The sequence below is a fragment of the Labeo rohita genome, chromosome 16, assembly GCF_022985175.1.
Source record: "Labeo rohita strain BAU-BD-2019 chromosome 16, IGBB_LRoh.1.0, whole genome shotgun sequence".
Lineage (NCBI taxonomy): Eukaryota > Metazoa > Chordata > Actinopteri > Cypriniformes > Cyprinidae > Labeo > Labeo rohita.
The window spans coordinates 10,494,090-10,514,894 of record NC_066884.1 but is presented as its reverse complement, the minus strand read 5'-3'; the positions used below and the strand labels follow the sequence as shown (position 1 = coordinate 10,514,894).

Sequence of the window (20,805 nt, the reverse complement as noted above, 5' to 3'; positions counted from 1 at the left end):
ATTTCAGTTAGCTGCCAAAGTAACATGTCTAGTTTTTAAAGTTATTTACATTTTAATTTACTTTATTTGACTTATCGAAATTATTTTTAATAGTTTTACCTTGATGAATGTCTCCATTGACTTGTAATGCACAGAAGAAAGTCACTGACATTAGAGTGAGTAAATGATGACAGAATTTTCATTTTTGGGTGACCTATCCCTTTAACTGATTTCAAACATATAATGTAATTTACAAGTACCTTGTAGCTCGGCAACAAAGTAAGCTTGGTTTCAAAGTAGGTTCCTAACAGTGGGCTCATCTTCTCACAGAAGAGAAAAACAAGTCCAGTCTTTCCCTCTACTCATTTGAGATGCTTGGGTCACGCACATGATGCTCGCCAGAGGTACAGTAGGTCAGAGTGTTCAATCTGGCGAGAGGATTTCAAAAGCGCTCGACCCCACCCCATGGCTCCAGCGGAAGAGTCTGCACTGATGTAGTGCAAACCTGTCTCCTCTTTGCCTTTGTTTTCACTCAGGCCCGACGATTCTGCAAAACATTCTTAAACGAGATAGGATCACACACACTTTTAGGGTCTAATGATAAGCAGCTGCTGCTTAAGTGATTTCAGAGCCCGTTTTTAAAAACACGATCAACTCCAATGTAATCCACCATTCCAGGCTCAGAGAAGAATGAATTTGCGCTGAAATCCTGGACAAGAGGGAAAACGGAGCGACTTTCAATGTGTTCCCAGTGACCCAACGAGTAGTTCTTCCACTAACCCTGATAGAACATCCTATTATGACTGACAGACATGAAGAGCTTAGCGAAAGCGACAGAAAAAGGATAACTTAAGGAGGAGGGTCAAATGCGAAGCTGGATTACAAAGTCATGACTGAAACAGCGATCACATCAAAGTAGGCTTTGCGCGGAGATTTGATGCTACGTGACAATGTGAGGTTTTGTTCTGGGAGAAGTTCTCTATGAAAGGAATCCAGATTAACTGGCCACATATCAGTATCATTTAAAATCAAAATTCACGCAGGACAATGAATGGTTGGAGGACACAGTCTCAGAAAACAACATGTCTTTTTCTTTTCTCCACAGCTTTATAAAATGTAGGTTGATTATTTTGATTAGCAGTCAAGAACGGGAAAACTCTATAACGCTAAGTAGATTATGGTAAATGAGGTGTTTAAATGTTTTCCCTCCTCTTCTTTTGATAAAAATGGCAAATAAATCTGTATCAAGTTTGTTGAGTGAGAAAGAACTAATTTTTTAATACAGGGGTGTCTGTACTGCATCTGGGTTTATTAGTATTGTAGGTCCTGACACTCTTCTCTGAGGTTTAAAGTTTGTCTGTCAGGGGTTTGGCTTAACAATCCACAGAGTTGGAGTTTTGTTTTTACATGAAACACAAAGCCAACACCTCAGGCTTTTCACTTAACCTCAAAGGTTCAGAGTGTCTCAGGCCTGGTGCAAATGTTAAAATAAGGTTATAAAACACAGGGTATGGAAGTAGAAGGATACATAATCCCAACAGGACTATTATATTGCTCTTTGCAGACAAATACAAGAATTTTCTTTTCTTATTTCACGATTGTTTCTAAGCATGGGTGACGTGCAGCAGCCAACTAGCCAGTTAATGAAGTTGTCTAAACATCCTTCTATGTTTATTTAGAGAAATCACATACCAAAAGACTACAGGATTCCAGGATTTTTCTCCATATAGTGGACTTTAATGGGGATCAGCTGTTGAAGGTCCAAATTGCAGTTTCAATGCAGCAATAAGGGTCTTATCTAGCAAAACGTTTCATTAAAAAAAAAAAATGTATAAACATTGGTTTGTTAAACATGTTATAAACAAACCAAAATTATAAACGCAACACTTTTGTTTTTGCCCCCATTTTTCATGAGTTGAACTCAAAGATCTAAGACATTTAAGTACACAAAAGGCCTATTTCTCTCAAATATTGTTCACAAATATGTCTAAATCTGTGTTATCTGTCTAAATCACATTCGATGGCATCTGGAACTTTGGAGAAGTGTTCTCTTCACGGATGAATCCCAGTTTTCACTATACAGGGCAGATGGCAGACAGCGTGTATGGCCTTGTGTGGGTGAGCGGTTTGCTGATGTCAACGTGTGGATCGAGTGGCCCATGGTAGCGGTGGGGTTATGGTATGGGCAGACGTATGTTATGAACAACGAACACAGGTGCATTTTATTGATGGGGCATTTTGAATGCACAGAGATACTGTGACGAGATCCTGAGGCCCATTGTTGTGCCATTAATCCACGACCATCACCTCATGTTGCAGCATGATAATGCACACCCCCATGTTGCAAGGATCTATACACAATTCCTGGAAGCTGAAAACATCCCAGTTCTTGCATGGCCAGCATACTCATCGGACATGTCACCCATTGAGCATGTTTGGGATGCTCTGGATCGGTGTATACGACAGCGTGTTCCAGTTTCTGGCAATATCCAGCAACTTCGCAAAGCCATTGAAGAGGAGTGGACCATCATTCCACAGGCCACAATCAACAACCTGATCAACTCTATGCGAAGGAGATGTGTTTGCACTGCATGAGGCAAATGGTGGTCACACCAGACACTGACTGGTTTTCGGACCCCCCCGGACCTCCCCAATACAGTAAAACTGCACATTTTAGAGTGGCCTTTTATTGTGGGCAGCCTAAGGCACACCTGTGCAATAACCATGCTGTCTAATCAGCATCTTGATATGCCACACCTGTGAGGTGGATGGATTACCTCGGCAAAGGAGAAGTGCTCACTAACACAGATATAGACAAATTTGTGAACAATATTTGAGAGAAATAGGCCTTTTGTGTACATAGAAATGATTACATAATGCATTTGTGGTTAAAAAGTATATACATTTTTTTATTTTTTAGAAAGTGACCAATCATTTTTGCTAGATAAGACCCTTTTTCTTGGCTGGTATCTTGTGGAGCCCTTTGTTGAAGCTGCACTGAAACTGCAATTTGAACTTTCAGCCCATTGATCGCCATTTAAGTCCACTATATGGAGAAAAATCCTGGAACGTTTTCCGGAAAAACCTTTTTTTTTTGACCGAAGAAAGAAAGTCATGAACGTCTTGGATGACATGGGGCAAGTAAATGATCAGTTAATTTTTATTCTGGAAGTGAACTAATCTTTTAAGACTGATTTGTCAATACAGAAAACATTTAGTACGCATTCAGTGTAGAAAACAAGACCAAAGACTAGTTTTTTGGTTACATGAACGACTACACTGTAAAAAATAAAAAACACAATTTGTTGAGTCAGCTTAGAATAATTTGTTACCCTGCTGCCTTAAAATTTTAGGTTCAGTCAACTAAAATAAGTTTATTCAACTTGAAATGTTAAGTTGTACTAAGTAACAACTTAGATATTTGTGTTTGCTAAACTAAACAGATGGGTAAGTAACCCAGTTGCCTTAAAATTTTAAGTTGATTCAACTCAAATATATAAGTTGTCACTTAGTATAATTTAACATTTCAAGTTGAATAAACTTTTTTTGAGTTGACTGAATTAAAAATGTTAAGGCAGCCAGGTTACAAATTATTTTAAGTTGACTCAACAAATTGTTTTTTACAGTGTAGTTAATTTGGAAATATGTATTTTTGGTTTCAAAAATCCCTAATTGTTGCATTCACAATGCAATATAAGTATGCTAAGAGTACTATTCTAAGGGACCCACATGATCTAAGTATGTCAGACACCATTTAAACCAGTAATGCCACATGGAAATGCTGGGAAAGAAGTCAATATGCAAAGTCGTAACTTTCCAAATCAACAGATTTGTCAGTTCGCTCACAACAAATTTACAAGCCACAAGCGTTTTGAACATCAAAGGCAAAGCGGTATTCCTTCACTTAAAGTATTCACAGTACGTGACCACATAAACTTATTTTTTACAGAGCTAAGCTCTCACTCAAATCCATGTTAAACCAGCGTGTCTGTGCATTAGCATCTACACACCAGTGCTACAACAGGCAGTGTGTGTGTGTATGTGCGTATATGAGTGGGAAAGTGTTACTTACTAGAGCACATGTTGATCTCTGTCCCGCGCATGCCATAGTAGCCTGATGGACAGGCATGGAGACACTCGCCATACTGCCTCATCCTCTCCCTCCTCAGGAACAAGAAGAGCTTGGGTTGGCAGTTCATACACCCATTGTCCTTGGAACACACCGAGCAGCCTTTACAGATGGGATAAGCTCCATAGCTAGCTGCAATAAAGCAAGACACAAAGCAGACACGTTTACCAGCTAATAACACCAAAAATTGCTAATGTAACATCTCAAATTGCCAACACTCCCCGTTTCATTACCACACATCACTTGCTATTTCAGTAAAGCATTGGTGATAATTTATCACAAAGTAGAAATAAAATACCACAGTCAGTTATTTACTGTATGTGTACAAAAAAGAAATTAAAGAGATAGTTTAGCCAAAAATGAAACATTTTCCATGACTTTCTCACCCTCAAGACGTCCTAGGTAGAGTTTATTCTTTCAGATGTATGCAAGTTATGTTAAAAAGTTATATTAAAAAATGTCCTGGCTCTTCCAAGCTATATAACAGCAGTAAATGGCTGTTGCGATTTTGAAGTCCAATAAAGTACATCCATCCATCATAAAAAGTGCTCCACACAGGTCCAGGAGAAATTTTATAAACTGTAACTCTAGCTTTCGTTAACTGTCGATGTAGGACGTAGGCGAACGCGGAAGTGACGGATGTGGAAGCGTAAAGGATAGTAAAACAAAGCACCAGTCACGAATTAGAAGTTTAAAATAAAGATTTGTAAAGAAAAATGTTGGAGGATTTCAATACAAGCCAAGATGAGACTCGTTTTCCTTTGCGTTAAACAAAACTTGGTTCTCACTAGCATATTCTCACCATTCACTGGAATGCCACTCTCCTGAGAATGAGTACGTCAGTCAGCAGAAGCTAGAGATTAAGGTTTATAAAGTTTTAAATATGGATATTTTTCTAACAAAAACGCACAAATTCACTTCAGAAGGCCTTTATTAACCTGGAGCAATGGGGAGTACTTTTCATAATGGGTGGATGCACTTTATTGGCTTTTAAAATCTCAACACCCATTCACTGCCATTATAAAGCTTGGAAGTGCCAGGACAAGTTTTAATACAACTCTGATTGTATTTGACTGAATGAAGAAAGTCATATACACCTAGGATGGCTTGAGTGTGATTAAATCATGGGGTAATTTTTGGGTAAACTATCCCTTTAAGTGCTAAAATGCATTGAAGATGCAGGTTCATTGCATTTGTTGTAAAATATGTGCATTTTAATAATTTAGCCACAACCTAGTGAAATTGTAACAATAAAATACACAACTGTCCGACTGTCAGTGACACTTGTATGCAAATGTGTATTGAATAGTACACCAATTCAAATGCAATGAATACCGAAGCATTTTGGTGTGAGACACTAAAATACATGAAAAACTGTATCCCATATGGATTTAATATTAAATGTAAGTAGGGACCTAGTAGGGATAAGCAGAATGTATTGTAAGTAGCAAAGCAACAGTATACATTTTTATCCAAAACAACTTACTGTACACTTACTGAGGTTAAGTGCTTCGCTTAAGGGAACATGGTGATAGCTCATGACTTGTGTCTTGCAACAGAACCAGCAACGTTAAGTTGTAAACCACTACACCACAGAGCAAGCTAACTGCAAAGTGCTCTGCTGAACGGTTAAACGTGTGCCGCACAGACATTTTCATTGACACATAAAACTTTCAATGACTAAAGAAACTGTCATTACCGTGACACTAGCGAGGCCTGACATTTTTGCAGAGGAAACCTTTTTTAATGTGAGCAGCACAGTGATTTGATTCAAAGCTCAACTCCTGTATGTAGAGTTCAGACAGCCGCTGAAAGCCCAAAACCGCATTGACTCCGAGCAGGATCATGTTGCTGGTAGAAGACAAAGGAGCCAGTAACGACCATACCGTTTCACAATAAAGGTCTCTTAATGTAAGTTCCTTAGCGTCCTCTTTACAGGAAAATGTCCTTGGGCGCACACAATAGCTGCAAACCAGAGACATTGCTATTGATTGAAGCCAAGTTTTAAATATCACAAACCGAGATAGAGTAACGGTCCGAACTGGACGACCCACCACAATGCTTTATAAAATATCATGCACTTTGCTGACCTTTTTCCCCCATTTCCTTTTTCTCCTCATCTTTTCTTCAGTCTGAATAAATATTTTAGAGTGCACCATTTAAAATAACATCAAAATTTCATGGCTTATACAAATCTTCCTTCTTTTTTTTTTCATGTTTAGTGCCAATAAATATTTTCCATTAAATTATACAAGTGAAAGCATTGTGAGAGAAGGACAAACCATACAAGAGAACTAACACAGGCAGCAACACAACTACAACATTTAAGGCCCAGAAAAGTAGTAAGGACATTGTTAAAATAGTCCATGTGACATTAGTGGTTCAACCGTAATTTTATGAAGCTACAAGAATACTTTTTGTGTGTAAATAAACCAAAAACAATGACTTTATTTAACAATTTCACAAAAAGCATTCTCGTCCTTATTACCTTACAGGGTCTTGGACGTGTCAGTTGCTGTCTATGCAGGGTCAAAAAGCTCTGATTTCATCAAAAAAAAACATCTTAATTTGTCTTCCGTAGATGAACGAAGGTCTTACGGATTTGTAACGACATGAGGGTGAGTAATTCATGACTGAATTTGCATTTTTGGGTGAACTATCCCTTAAAGATCAGTAAGCATTGTCAGCTCACTATTCACTTACTGCAAATGTTGTCACATTTATGTCAAAGTTCAGCTGAACAAGGTCCTTACTAGAGCTCAAAACTCTATTAATGATATCCTAGGGGGCGAAATACTGTAAGATACAACCTCAGTCTTTAATGCTGTATTTCAAATACTATTTAAAAACAACTGCTTGGGATCAGAGCACTAAATATGTGATGAAAGACATAAAGTAACCAGTTTATTTTTAATAAAATATATAACAAATGCTGTTTTATCTGTTGTAGCGGTGGTAGTTATTTAAAAAAAAAATAGTGATGTCAAATATAGCATTTTTGTAAAATCCAGGTGATTTACCATAGAATGATGTTTTTATAACATTTATGACTGTTATTGTGCCAGCTGTGGTCCGATCTTCCTGAAACTTTGCATGCATGTTTAGAATCATCTGTTGCATGTGCTCAGTGGGTTTTGTGAAGTTTTGAGTTTTCGTTTAGGCTTTATAGGCTTTTGGGTGTATTTGGACAGGCTCCTTTTCTAAACAACCCCTTATAGCTTCCCAAAGGGTAAATTGTAACAAGTTTTTGATAATTATTGACCTAGAGAGTCCAGAGAATTTTTCCAGATTGAGCGAAAAACCTAGAACTAGCTCACAGCTAGCTCAAGTAGGGTTTTCACATCTTTTCAATCATTTAAATATCAGTTTGATTGACAGCAGTGGTCCTCGAGGCAAAGTTGATCAGAACGAGGAGGTCTATCATACAAAATGAATATCGTGTACAATGTATCGTTTATGCCTTTAAAAAATGCGATACTGCCACAACCCCCCACCCCCACCAGTTAGCCAATTTCTTTCAAATTTCACACAGTCTCTGCAATTTTTTTCCTTTGACCTCAAGTTTGGCGGAGATATCTCATTCCATTCAGGAGTTCATTGTACTAAAAGTGGCCCTGCCCCCTGTGAACGTTTTGGCATCCCTTTGCCAAGTCGAAAGTTCTGCTGTTTTTTGATAATTATTAATATTCACTCTCCAGAGAATCTTTCTGCACTGGTTTGGTCGGGCGAAAAACCTAGGACTAGTTCGCAAAAGTAGGTTTTGCAAAAAATTCACAGGCTTACAATTGTGTGTTTTGATGGTTTAGACGATTGATGGCAACGGATGGTTTAGGAGTTATGAGTGATTTCGTACTTTAAAATTGTTGTACGCTGTAGCGCCTCCATCAGGCGGTGTAGGCGGTATGGGTACTACCATCCCTCCAGGTTTCGTCTCTATGACTTATGGTTTGGTCTGGATGATCAGACCAACAATTACAATAGGTTTCTGTATGCTATACTGTAGGGCAGGGGTGGGGAATATTGATCCTCGAGGACTGGGGTCCCTGCAGAGTTTAGCTCCAACCTTAATCAAACACTCCTGAACAAGCTAATCAAGGTCTTCAGGATACATGTTGTTGTTTTTTTTTTCAGGGTTGGAGCTAAACTCTGCAGGGACACCGGCCCTCCAGGATCAAGGTTCCCCACCCCTGCTGTAGGGCAATACTGTATGCTATACACATAGTCAAACTGAAACAATGCAGTGTTGCCAATCAAGTAGTCTGCAACAAAAAGCCCAAGAACTGATTAGGATGTCAAGATGTCAAGAGGAAATATTTACAGTATTTTTTTGTATGTATCGTGATGTTTTCATGGTAACAAAAAAATAGGCAACATTATTGTGTAGCTTGTTTCATGCCATGTGACCTCAGTGTTTTTGTGATGAGGAAATGATCTGGACACATTTTTTCCCAAACCACACATAAAGACATATGGTATACAGTTTGAACTTGTTTATAGAAACCTGACATTCACCGTAAATTGGTAAAAATCTCCCCAACTCAGCCCACACACTTCAGACCTGATTGCAATCGTAGCGAAGAGAACAGGCGGAAACCAGGAATGGCGTGAGGTTGGAACATCAAAAAGCTGAGAACTATCAGAGCGTTTCCCTTATTGAATTTCCCTAATTGAGGGCGGTATGGCAATATCACAAACCGTTTCCCTGTTCCTTAATCATAGGGGTGTTATTCCTTTCATCCCACTGTCAGAGCTGTTTCTGCAAAGCCTTGCAGCAGTTAAATGATTTCTTTAACTGCTGCTGTCAACATGAGCTTGAACAACAATGTTCGAATCAGCACATTGATTGAATGCCGTTTCACTCATTGCCTTGCGTTCAGCTGTTATCAAATGTATGCATGACATTCAGACCTGTATTGATGGGAATGTGCTCTCACTCGCCTAGTAATTATAAATGGAAAGAGCAAGAGACGTATTTTGCCTCATTCGAGATTTTTGGATCAGCAGCATGTCTGAGGACGGCTTTCCCAGCTCCGACCACAGGCATGTCAAAAAGGAGGCTGGGATCTGGTGCGTCTAGGGCAAGGGTGTCCAAGAGCCACCCTTGAGGGCCCAGTGCTTCCACATTTTACGGAAATCTTTTCACCGCCAGCTGATTTATACCTGGAGTCTTCCATTCCGCATCGTATTTTCATCAATTCATAGAGGGGATCAAATTCAAGCTCTAAACCAGAAAATATGATGGCTTTCCAATATCACTGTCAAATCGGGTCTTAAAGAGACACTGGGACCCAAGAGGGGAAACCAACAAGGAAACGTGCCTCAGTGGGACCCTGTCCATATTCTGAGTTATGTCAGGATTATCATGTGGCATTTACGCGCCTTATTTGTGCAGCAGTTTGCCCTCGCTGTTTAAATGAAAAAAAAAGCAGTCCAAGTAAAACCGAATGATCCGAGTGGCTTTTATACATGTAAACAACATCTCCGGCTATGTTTTTAAGTCACTCTAGAACGCTAATTATCTGAGTGTGTCGGTCTGGCAGAATTTCGAGTTCTATGTAAATTACAGTGGATAAGCCTAATTTGGCTGCTAAGAGTGCTTTTTGTTCCAAGAATCATACCAGCTTGAGCATTAAACTTTACCATAAGTCTGTCATGTTAACCTGCTGAAGTGTAGCTTATTCTGGCAAGCGTGTATTATGGATGTAATTTCTTGTTGACTTAAAAAAAAAAAAAAAAAAAAGGCAGAGGAACACATTACTTGTTTTAACATTACACAAATCCACCCCTGAATTGAGAACAAAATATTACATCAGGCTTTATATTCAAAGTTTCAATTTCTTATCCAAATTTAAATTTGCGTACAATTTTTAATGGTCGAATAAAAATAAAAAATAATATCACTAATACAAACAGATGTTAAAGGAATGCTTCACTCATGAATGAAATTTCTATATGCCTTTTTTTCTACAACATTGGATCACACAGACTTTTAATGTACGGGCAAAAAAATTGCAAAAAAATAGTGTTTAAATAAACAAGTAATCATTATAGGTCAGGGAACATGACAGCACATTTTCAAAAATATACTTAAAAAGGCTCACCCAAAAATTAAAATACTGTTGTGAATGCGCATCTAAGACTAATAGGGAAGAGAAGAAATTGTTAAATAAAGTTTGTATTTTGTTTTCTTTGCCACAACAAGTATTCTCGTACCTTCATAAAATCAAGGTTGAACCACTGATGCCAAATGGACTATTTTAACTTTGTCCTTACTGTCTTTCTGGGCCTTGAATGTGTCAGTTATATTGCTGTTTATGCAGGGTCAAAAAGCTCTCAGATTTAATCAAAAATATCTTGTGTTCTGAAGATGAACAAAGGTCTTATGGGTTTGGAATGACATGAGGGTGAGTAATTAATGACAAATTTTATTTTTGGGTGAACTCAGTAAGCATTGTCAGCTCACATTGGTGTAATGCGATGTGTTTATGTGGTTTGAGGTTAAAAAAAACATTATTTTCTACACACTGTACATTATTGCTGCTCCTCTCTGCCCAGCCTTTCTGAAACGCATCAATTTTTATAAAGCTCATCGTTCAAAAAGCAGTGTGCTCTGATTGGCCAGCTATTCATTGTGATAGTGTGTGACGCAAATGTTACACCCCTTACCATGTTCTGATGCAGTGTCCCGGTGCGATGAGACAAAAACAATAAAAGCCATTATAAATGACACATTTGTTGCATCCAGTGAGGACATAATTACTAATTATAATGACTCATACTGTCTTTTTACGCGTTCCGTAAACATAACACCATGTCTGCATTTGTGATCATAGAAACGACAAACAAGCACTACTCTACACTGCTCAAAACTTGCGCTTGAATAGCCAGTAGCAAATTCTTTAAATATGAAAATGTACTTACAGGCTATGAGTCAGAAGTACCAGAGTGTCCTAGCAAAGTTGGAATTGACCCACTTTATAGTGTGCACATCCAGGATTGTAGGCTACTCTCCCAGGTTCAGGAAACACTCCTCCGTAAAATGTGCTGCACACACTCGAATATTTGCATTGTACTAGAACAGTGTTAGAAATAGAACTTAACCACTGATTTCTATTCGTGTACTCATTTGGAAGGCCAAACAAAGTACTTTCGCTTTTGCAACGAAACACACAGCATCTCCACAACATGCCGGCGGCTGTAACAATACTACAGCGAGAATAAAAGTTACGCCTTCTTTCTTTGCGTATACATTTGGGCAGTGTGATGCAAATCTTCCCACACCGTGACGTAGACACGTGGGGGCATGTTTGAATGAGCCATTTTAGAAAGGTGTGCCTGAGTCTTAACTCTTATAAAGAATATCTCTTTGGGTTTGAGACTATAATCTTTGCAACTTCACAGATCTTATATATGCACAAACAGCCTGTAACACTTCAAAGACAAAGGAAAACATGAAATCACATCATATGACCCCTTTAAAATAATCGAATCAAAAATCACAACCAGGGAAGAAATCAAGTTAACTTACTTTGCTGAAATTGATGCATGAAATTATTAATAACAATAATGCTGAAATCCAAACTCTGCATCAAGATCTTTCCTCAATTAAATTGAGCATTTGTCAGCCTCTGTTCCAAGTGCATGTGGGTAATCTGAGACGGCCTCTGTAACACACTGTATATTATAATGGATTATTACATTTCATAATGTAATTATACATCTTCACACCCCTAATGCAAATGCATCTTGACCTGACAACCTATGCCCTCTTTGAACTGCCTTTTTCCCATAACAAAGTGAAAGAGTTTACACTGAGAGCAGGGGACAAACATTTCACAAAACCAAAATATGCAAGTGCCTTCTTTAATCATGCATTAAACAATCCATCTACAACCTAAACAACTGTTTTTACAAAGCCATGTCCTCTTTGAACATCTGTGCTGAAGACACCACAACAACTACAGTTTACAGCAGCCTGACCAGAAGACAAGACAGTTTCTGCAAATTGTCCAGAGAGTGACAATGTGTTGTGTAAAAGAGCCAACAAACCGCTCGGTCATACTGTCTCCGCCATTTCTGTCAGCCAAGAATGAGGTTATACAAGGGAACGCAAAAGTACCAGTACAAACGGATTGGAGGTGAATGTTTGGGGAGCAACTCTTTTGAAGAAGTTATTTAGTTCTTAACTGTGTTTTCAGGTTGACAGGTAAGGCAACCATCTGCTGACAAATATTCATTTGCAGACATTAGTACAATGAAACAATAGTTAAAAGGAGTGAAATATCTATCCAACAAAAATCTGTGCTAGTTTCAGTGTGCCCAGTTTCTGTGGGGAGACTGTGGTTCATTCAGGTAAACGCAAAATTCTTGGTCCTCCATTCATGCGAATCACAAGCTCATAACACAACATATGACGGCATTGTTGGAGTGTGTTGCCTTCATTCAGCTTTGGCTAGCTTTGTTTTGAATCCCGATCAACAGTAATTACAGTGTGAGTGAGATCCAACAGAAAAAAACTGTCTAAGGTACGTTTAAAGACTCTCAAACAACCATGATGTTCATCGCCTCAGGCCGACAAAGCTGGGAAGAAATGGCAAACCCCCACCTCAAACAAACACTCACAAGACTGCCAACAACTTCCAGCGATCTCTCTTTCTCACACACACAAATACCTATGACATCATACCATGACATCATGCATATCCTTACAATCTCGGTGATATCATGTGTCATATGATATGTCAAGATTTAAAAGCTGTAAAAAGTTGAAATACAAAAAAATCATACTATACACAACAGTGAGGCTAATTTGATGTTCGTCCAATTAGTGAGAATTGTTTGAAAGACAAATATGAGGCTATTTTCTGTACTTACCTACACAAGGCATAAAACTATTAACAACTATTAATGAAAATTAATGATTTGTTGAGATATAAGCTGACATGTTGGACCACTCAAAGAAACAAAAAAATTGCTTTTAGTTGTTTCAACACATGGAAGAGCAAATTGGGACCAGAAATATATTTTTTTATTATTATTTATTTAATTTTTTTGTATACTACCAGTCAAAACTAATTTTTAATGTTTTTTTCAAGAAGTCTGCTCATTTGATCCAAAGTACAGCAAAAACAACTATTATTATTATTGAAAACAGCTGAGTAGAATTTTTTCAGATTTCTTTAATGAATCTTTAATGAATATCACTTTTGATCAATTTAAAGCAACCTTGCTAAATAAGTTGTTTTTTTTTACTATTTATTTTCCATATATATACAATTGACTCAAAGTTTTTAAATGGTATAGTGTATAATGTTACAAAAGCTTTTTTATTTCAGATAAATACTGATCTTTGGATCTTTCTTATTCATAAAATAATCCTGAAAAAAATTTGCTTCTTGAACAGCAAATCAGCATATTAGAATGATTTCTGAAGGATCGTGTGACAGGAAGACTGGAGTGTGACAGGAAGACTGGAGTAATGATTCTGAAAATTAGCTTTGATCACAGGAATAAATTACATTTTAAAACATATTAAAATAGAAAACAGTTATTTTAATTAGCGTGGTGTTTTATAGTTGAAGCTAACAACTGAAATTGTAGAATTAATGATTTGTTGAGTCATAAACTGACATGTCGGACCATTCAAACAAACAAATGAATCACTTGCTTATAGTTGTTTCAACACATGGAAGAGCAAACTGAGATCAGAAATATATATATATTTTTTATCATTTATTTTATTTTTTGTATACTACAAGTCAAAAGTTTTTGAACAGTAACATTTTTAATGTTTTTTAAATAAGTCTCTTCTGCTTATTTGATCCAAAGTATAGCAAAAACAGCTATTATTATTGTTGAAAACAGCTGAGGAGAATTTTTCAGGTTTCTTTGATGAATAGAAAGTTTAGAAGAACAGTATTTATCTGAAACATTATACAAATCCTGAATAAAAATGATCCTGAAAAAAAAAAAAAAATCAGCATATTAGAATGATTTCTGAAAGACCAAGTGACACTGAAGACTGGAGTAATAATGCTGAAAATTTAGCTTTGACCACAGGAATAAATTACATTTTAAAATATATTCAAATAGAAAGCAGTTATTTTAAATTGTAAAAATATTTCAAAATGTTTTTAGTTTCAAGTAATAATGCTAGTGGTTTTAAGTTTTTGCTGTACTCTGGACCAAATAAATGCAGGCTTTGTGTGCAGCACTTTTTTAAAAAAACATTACAAATCTTACTGTTCAAAAACTTTCGACTGGTAGTGCATGTTAAAAATGTTACAAACTGTACCTTCATCTTATTTTAGTATTATTTATATATTATTATAGAATTTACGAATATAGTAAATTAGCTTTATTTTTATATTTATATTTATGCTATCAGTAATTTGTGCTTTTGTCATTTTTATTAGTTTTTAAATATTTCTATTTAGCATAATTTATTTTTATTTCTGTTTTAGTCATTTTAGCACTTGAACTTTGTAGCTGCCAAAACTACATTTCTACAATTTTTTGCAGTTTAGGTTTTCATCTAATCTCTAAATTTTAATTAATTTCTGCTTTTTTTCAATAACAAAAATGATTTTCAAAATGTTTTGTTAACAATAATAACACCGCTTTAAACCGCTATACGAAATCCACCACACTGATGTATCAGAGCACAAAGAAACACAATATAATCCAATGTACTAAGATCATTCAAAGTTCAAAGTTGTTAATGAGTAAAAAGCTGCACATTACTGAGAATGAAGTCATTAACAGTCTTTATCGCCTGGCTTGTTTTTAAAATTCAGTCATTATTTACTCATTGTGTCACTCCAAACCTGTATAAACCTTCTTCAGTGGAACACAAAAGGAGACAATAGGCTGATTGGCAGCCTCGGTCACAATTCACTATTCAATTGTAATCTCCACTTGTGGAAGGAAGAAAGTCATACAGCTTTGGAACAACACGAGGGTAAGCATTTTGGGGTGAACCATCCATTTCGAATCAGAAACGCTTGCCTCTTATAATGGAAAAAAAACTAGGAGTATGCAATAAAACTTTCAGATCATCCACTAGAAGTGTGCCAGTCCCCACATTGTTCCACATGGTTGAAGACAGTACATGGAAAATTGCATCAATCCGCCCACATTTGTTGCATCTGACTTTATTTGTCATGGTCATGGGTATGGAAATCACACTTTGCTGAGGATTAATACACCAGAGCCAGAATGGTGGTATATGGCAACAGTACGTTTTGCTCTACAGGCACATTTCTCCTCCAATTTAGCAGAAAATATGTTGGACTTCACCTCCGACTACTTTGCAGCTGGAAATAGTCAGGATTTGGGCATCCATGTTTCCCCCCCACCCAACTCCAGTTTACTTTAACAGATTGTACTGTATGCATATGTTTACAATTTAGGGCAATCCCATTACTTATAATGATTCTGCACCATGTGTCTGAGCAAACACATTTGTTTCACTGCACTGGCTTATTAGCTTAGTGAGAGTGTTCCTATGATACAGGCCCGGGAGACATAGCAAGCACCGATAAGTTTGTTGATTGGATCAGCGCGTTTGAATCGGTGGACTTGATATCCAAACATACCTTCTAAGCTCAGGCAGCTGGTACTGGTGTTAGTGTTTACTTGCAGTTGGCGCAAGACGAAAAGGGATTCAGGGGACCTGAGGGCAAACCTGCTGACGTGAATGCTAATACCCTGGCATGGCTTTTTGTCCGCAGAGAGACTGTAGAGCACACACAAGGACTGATTATTCTTGACTTGTCTCATTCAAGTTGTGAAAAAAGGAAATATAGTCATTTAAAGAAATAGTTCATCCAAAAAATGAAAATTGTGTCATTAATTACTCATGTCATTCCAAACCCGTAAGACCTTCATTCATTTTTAGAACACAAATTAAGATATTTTTTATAAAATCCAAGAGCTTTCTGACCCTGCATGAACAACAATGCAACATTCAAGGCCAAGAAAGTTAGTAAGGACATTGTTAAAATAGTCCATGTGACATAACGTTATGTCGTGGTATTATCTTGAATGACCGTGGAAACCGACCCGGAAGAGAGGAAATCTTTGAAAAAAATGTTTATTTGTTGTTTTCTTTGCGTACTTAAAGTTTTTTTGTCACATGGACTATTTTAACAATGTCCTTACTACATTTTACTTCCGTCCTTACTATCAAATCTTTGTTTATCTTTGTAAACTTAAATCAAAAATAATGTAGTATAAAATAAAAACAACACTCTAAAAACTGCTGGGTTAAAAACAACCTAGCGCTGGACAACCCAGCATTTTTAGAGTGAATAATAATTTAAAAAAATAAATAAATAAATAAAATAAAATAAAATAAAATGGCACATTTTCTAGTTGGATATTCTACTATGTCACTCTGAAATAGATCACATTATTGGGTTGTGAAAAGTGATTCACAATAAATTCAAGTAGGCTGCCATTAAGTATGAAAGAGCTGCCATTTTATACATTTAAATAGTACAATTTCCAATAAAAAAAAAAAAAATGAAAAGCTGTTCATATGCTGCAAGCCTGGCCAAAAACTTTCTAAAAGCTTTTAAAGTAACAATGGGTGTTTTGAGTGAGAGGCACTTTGCCTGTTAGGCATCGTATAAACACGGAAAAGAGGGCTTTACGTGTGGACCAAAGATGTGCAGGTGCCATAAGGTGCAAAAGGCAATTTGTCGTGATGGGTTAAGTGTGAGGAGATATGTTTTATGTTTCTACACAGCTCACTCTTTTTTTGGAATGGAATTTGGAAGTCAGCGACTTTTTCCACTCCATGAATTCTTCTCAGAGTGAGATGTTCTGTTATGTTCTCAGGTCTACGGAGGAGAGGTGAGATAAAAGAAAGATATACACTGGGGAAAGAAAAAAAATCTCAATCAGGTGTTATTTTCAGAAAAAAGAGACTTGTTTGAAGAAAACATCTTGAATATAAATCTTTTTATTCTTCTTCCACTACCATTATTATTTAGCTAATTATATTTATGTTTCTTAAAATCATTTAATTTGTATTAAACTGTTTATGCTTCAAAGACCTTAAATTAATAGCTGTGTAAAGAAAGCGGTGTAGAAGCAAAGACAGGAGGGTGGTGGTGGAGAGGGTGGGAAGTGGAACGGCTAAATTTAGCACACCTGTTGGTAATTTATCACACATAAAACTCACACCTAATTTTCACACCTGTGGCACAATGGGTTCTGAATCCCGCAATTCAGTCACACATGCTGTTCTAGACACATGCTAAGCAGCTAGCAGTGAGTTCGCTGCATGAAGAAAGAGCAACATCACGGCCAAAGATCAGAGAAACAGCATGCCTGGGATTTTTTCACACCATTGAGCATTAGTGGGCCTAACAAGACCCTCCTTTTCCACCTGCCAGTGATCCAATCTCATGCCACTTCACAATAATACTAACACAATCCTGTACAAAGTTATGCAACAGAGTAATGACGATACCCAAAAACAACCATTCTGTCATCATTTACTCATCCTCTGTCATCATTTACTCATCCTCATATTGTTCCAAACCTGTATGACTTACTTTCTTCTGTGGGACAAAAAAGAAGATATTTTGAGGAACACTGGAATCCAAACTACTTTGGATAGACTTACATATATCCATCTCCATCCCTGAGCATTTTGCAAAAGAAAAGTACAGGAAAGTCAAAAGAACATGAGGGTAAATGCCAGAATTGTCATTTTTGGGTGAACTATCCCTTTAAGACCAAAGGCATTGGCCATGATGCATTTTAACACCACTGACACAGGAAGTAGAACTACGTTTATTTTCTGAAGTAAAGATCTACGTTCTGGCTGTGGTTCTCAACCAGGGAGCCAGGGACCACTAGGGGGCCTTAAGATGACTTGAAATGACTTTAAATGTAACAAAACCAGCATTTGGTAAGTTAAGACAACTACAGCTCAGGACATTTCTTAATTTACTCTGTCAACAACTGTTGTTTATTATTTGAAGATCCAAGATTCCCACAGAAAGCCTGATTTTAAAAGTGACTTCTAGACTTGGAAAAAATTAATACAACTCTTAATATGCCATGGAATATGTTTTTTCTAACAATGCCAAACTCAAAAATTCCTTCAATATTGCTGGCCTTGGAGTCAAAAAGGTTGAACCATTGCACAAGGGTGGTATTGGTGGTTTTTGGCATGTTGTATGTGGTTGCTACCCACCAGTCTAAATGATTTTCTGGTAGATATGACTCGGTTCCGGGTTTTTTTCTTTCACTTTAACATCTGTCAGCAGAAATGTTGTTGAATCGCTTGGAAAAGTATAGCACTGTTCTTCTCAAGCCACACAATTTGATGGATCTTTCATGTCCTTAGCTTGAAGAAGTTCACTTCCAGAACAAAATTCACAGATAATTTACTCACCCCCTTGTCATCCAAGATGTTCATGTCTTTCTTTCTTCAGTGGTAAAGAAATCATGTTTTTTGAGGAAAACATTTCAGGATTTCTCCCCATATAGTGGAGTTCTATGGTGCCCCTAAGTTTGAACTTCCAAAATGCAGTTTAAATGCAGCTTCAAATGGCTCTAAACGATCCCAGCTGAGGAAGAAGGGTCTTATCTAGCAAAACGATGAGTTATTTAAAAAAAAAAAAAAATTACTATTTATATACTTTTTAACCTCAAATGCTCATCTTGTCTAGCTCTGCGTGTACTCTGTGTATTCCGGTTTATGACAGTTTGGGTAGGTCGAAAAACTCCCAACTAACTTCAAAATCATCCTACATCGCTGTTTTACCTTTTTTTGTAAAGGTTGTGTGTGATTTTCTTTGCACGTTCACTTTGTAAACAATGTTAAAGTTGGAGGAGAAAATGAGATGGGAGTTTTTCAACATACCCTAACTGTCTTGAACTGGAACAGTTCACGCAGAGCTAGACAAGATGAGCGTTTGAGGTTAAAAAATATATAAATTGCCAATATGTTTAGAAAATAACCAACAGTTTCACTAGATAAGACCCTTCTTCATCAGCTGGGATCGTTTAGAGCTCTTTGAAGCTGCATTTAAACTACATTTTGGAAGTTCAAACTCGTGGGCACCATAGAAGTCCATTATATGGAGAAAAATCCTGAAATGTTTTCCTCAAAAAACATAATTTCTTTATGACTGAAGAAAGAAAGACATTAACATCTTGGAAGACAATCTGTAAATTTTTGTTCTGGAAGTGACCTTCTCCTTTAAAGTTATGTCATTAATTACTCACCCTGATCTAAACCTAATAAGACCTTCATTCATCTTCAGAACACAAATTAAGATATTTTTGAAATCCAAGAGCTTTCTGACCCTGCATTGTCAGCAACACCATGTTCAAGACCCAGAAGAACTGTCATTTTATGAAGGTTCGAGAACACTTTTTGTGCGCAAAGAAAACAAAAATATGCTGATGCTCCTGCGTCAGCAGCATCACACACGTCGTGTCGTGGTACTCTCGTGAGCACATGAGAAAGACTGACACAGAAGCTCATAGCTTCATAAAATTAAGGTTGAACCACTGATGTTGCATGGACTATTTGAACAATGTCCTTATTACCTTTTTGGGCCTTGAACATGTTTTGTTGCGGTCTATGCAGGTTCAGAAAGCTCAGATTTTATCGAAAATATCTTAATTTGTGTTCCAAAGATGATCGAAGGTCTTACAGGTTTGGAACAAAATGAGGGTGAGTAATTAATGACAGAATTTTCATTTTTGGGTGAACTATCCCTTTAATTGGCGAATTACATGCTTTAAAATTAACAGGAGTTGTTCAAGTCTCAAGTATGAGTATTAGTAACTGTTACACTTGTCTTAAACACCTCTAAAACCAAGTTTAGAACTACGAATTCACATAAAACTCACATACACATACAGACACACTCTCCAGCAGACCTCCCTCTAAACAGTATTGTTTGCCTTCACGCCTGACTCTGTGCTATGCGGGGAACATGAAAGGTATTACCTCATTAACCCTTTAACGAGACCTCTTCTCCACTTCTCTGGCTAAGCCCTTCCCTACCAGGCCAGATCAGAAGTGATCCATAGGGTCAAAAGTGGAGAGCACCACGGGGGTGGCAGGCAGAAACATGCCGAGGAACCTCATATGGTCCCAACCACTGAGAGGGGACTTCAAAGCCTGATGCCCAAGACCGAGTCTTCTACTCCATAAATAGCTTCAGCAGACCCTCCAAAAACTTCTATTGAGCTAATTAAGGAAAAATTCAACAGGATACCACGCAACACCCATGCCATCGACTTCAAAAACGCTTGAAAATAACAAAAACAGGTTCTATGGTTGTGGGTTTCCTGCACACATGGGTGGCACAATGTATAAAATCTGCGTGTATTGTTACAAATTTGACAAATCCCTATGAAAACCTGGCAAGCGGGGACATGCCAGAATACTTCCAGATACAAATGAACACCAGGGCAGGGTTTTTATGTAATGGCCGCTTGTCTCATCTGCTCCCCAGGGCAGAGCTTACACTAAAAAGCTCTGTGTTAATCACTCAACTTCAACCTCTTCTTGCTCTTACCAAAACAGACCTGTCTGGCAGCCAGATACATCTCAGATACGGCCCCTGTACGGCCCCGTACTCCCATAAACACGTTGGCCACATCATGCAACTTTCTTCTTTTGCCTTTGAGACTTGAAAGCAGTGTTGTTCCTGCTAAAA

The 20,805-nt window shown here is 37.4% G+C and overlaps 1 protein-coding gene across 1 annotated transcript in view; it reads right to left on the bottom strand.

The window, feature by feature from the left end:
* rspo2 (R-spondin 2) overlaps positions 1-20,805 on the bottom strand; it is a 69,636-nt gene that overhangs the window by 36,104 nt on the left and 12,727 nt on the right. Inside the window, exon 2 of the mRNA XM_051130356.1 lies at positions 4,052-4,240. Coding sequence (XP_050986313.1) covers positions 4,052-4,240 — 189 coding nt within the window. The remainder of the gene's footprint in view (positions 1-4,051; positions 4,241-20,805) is intronic.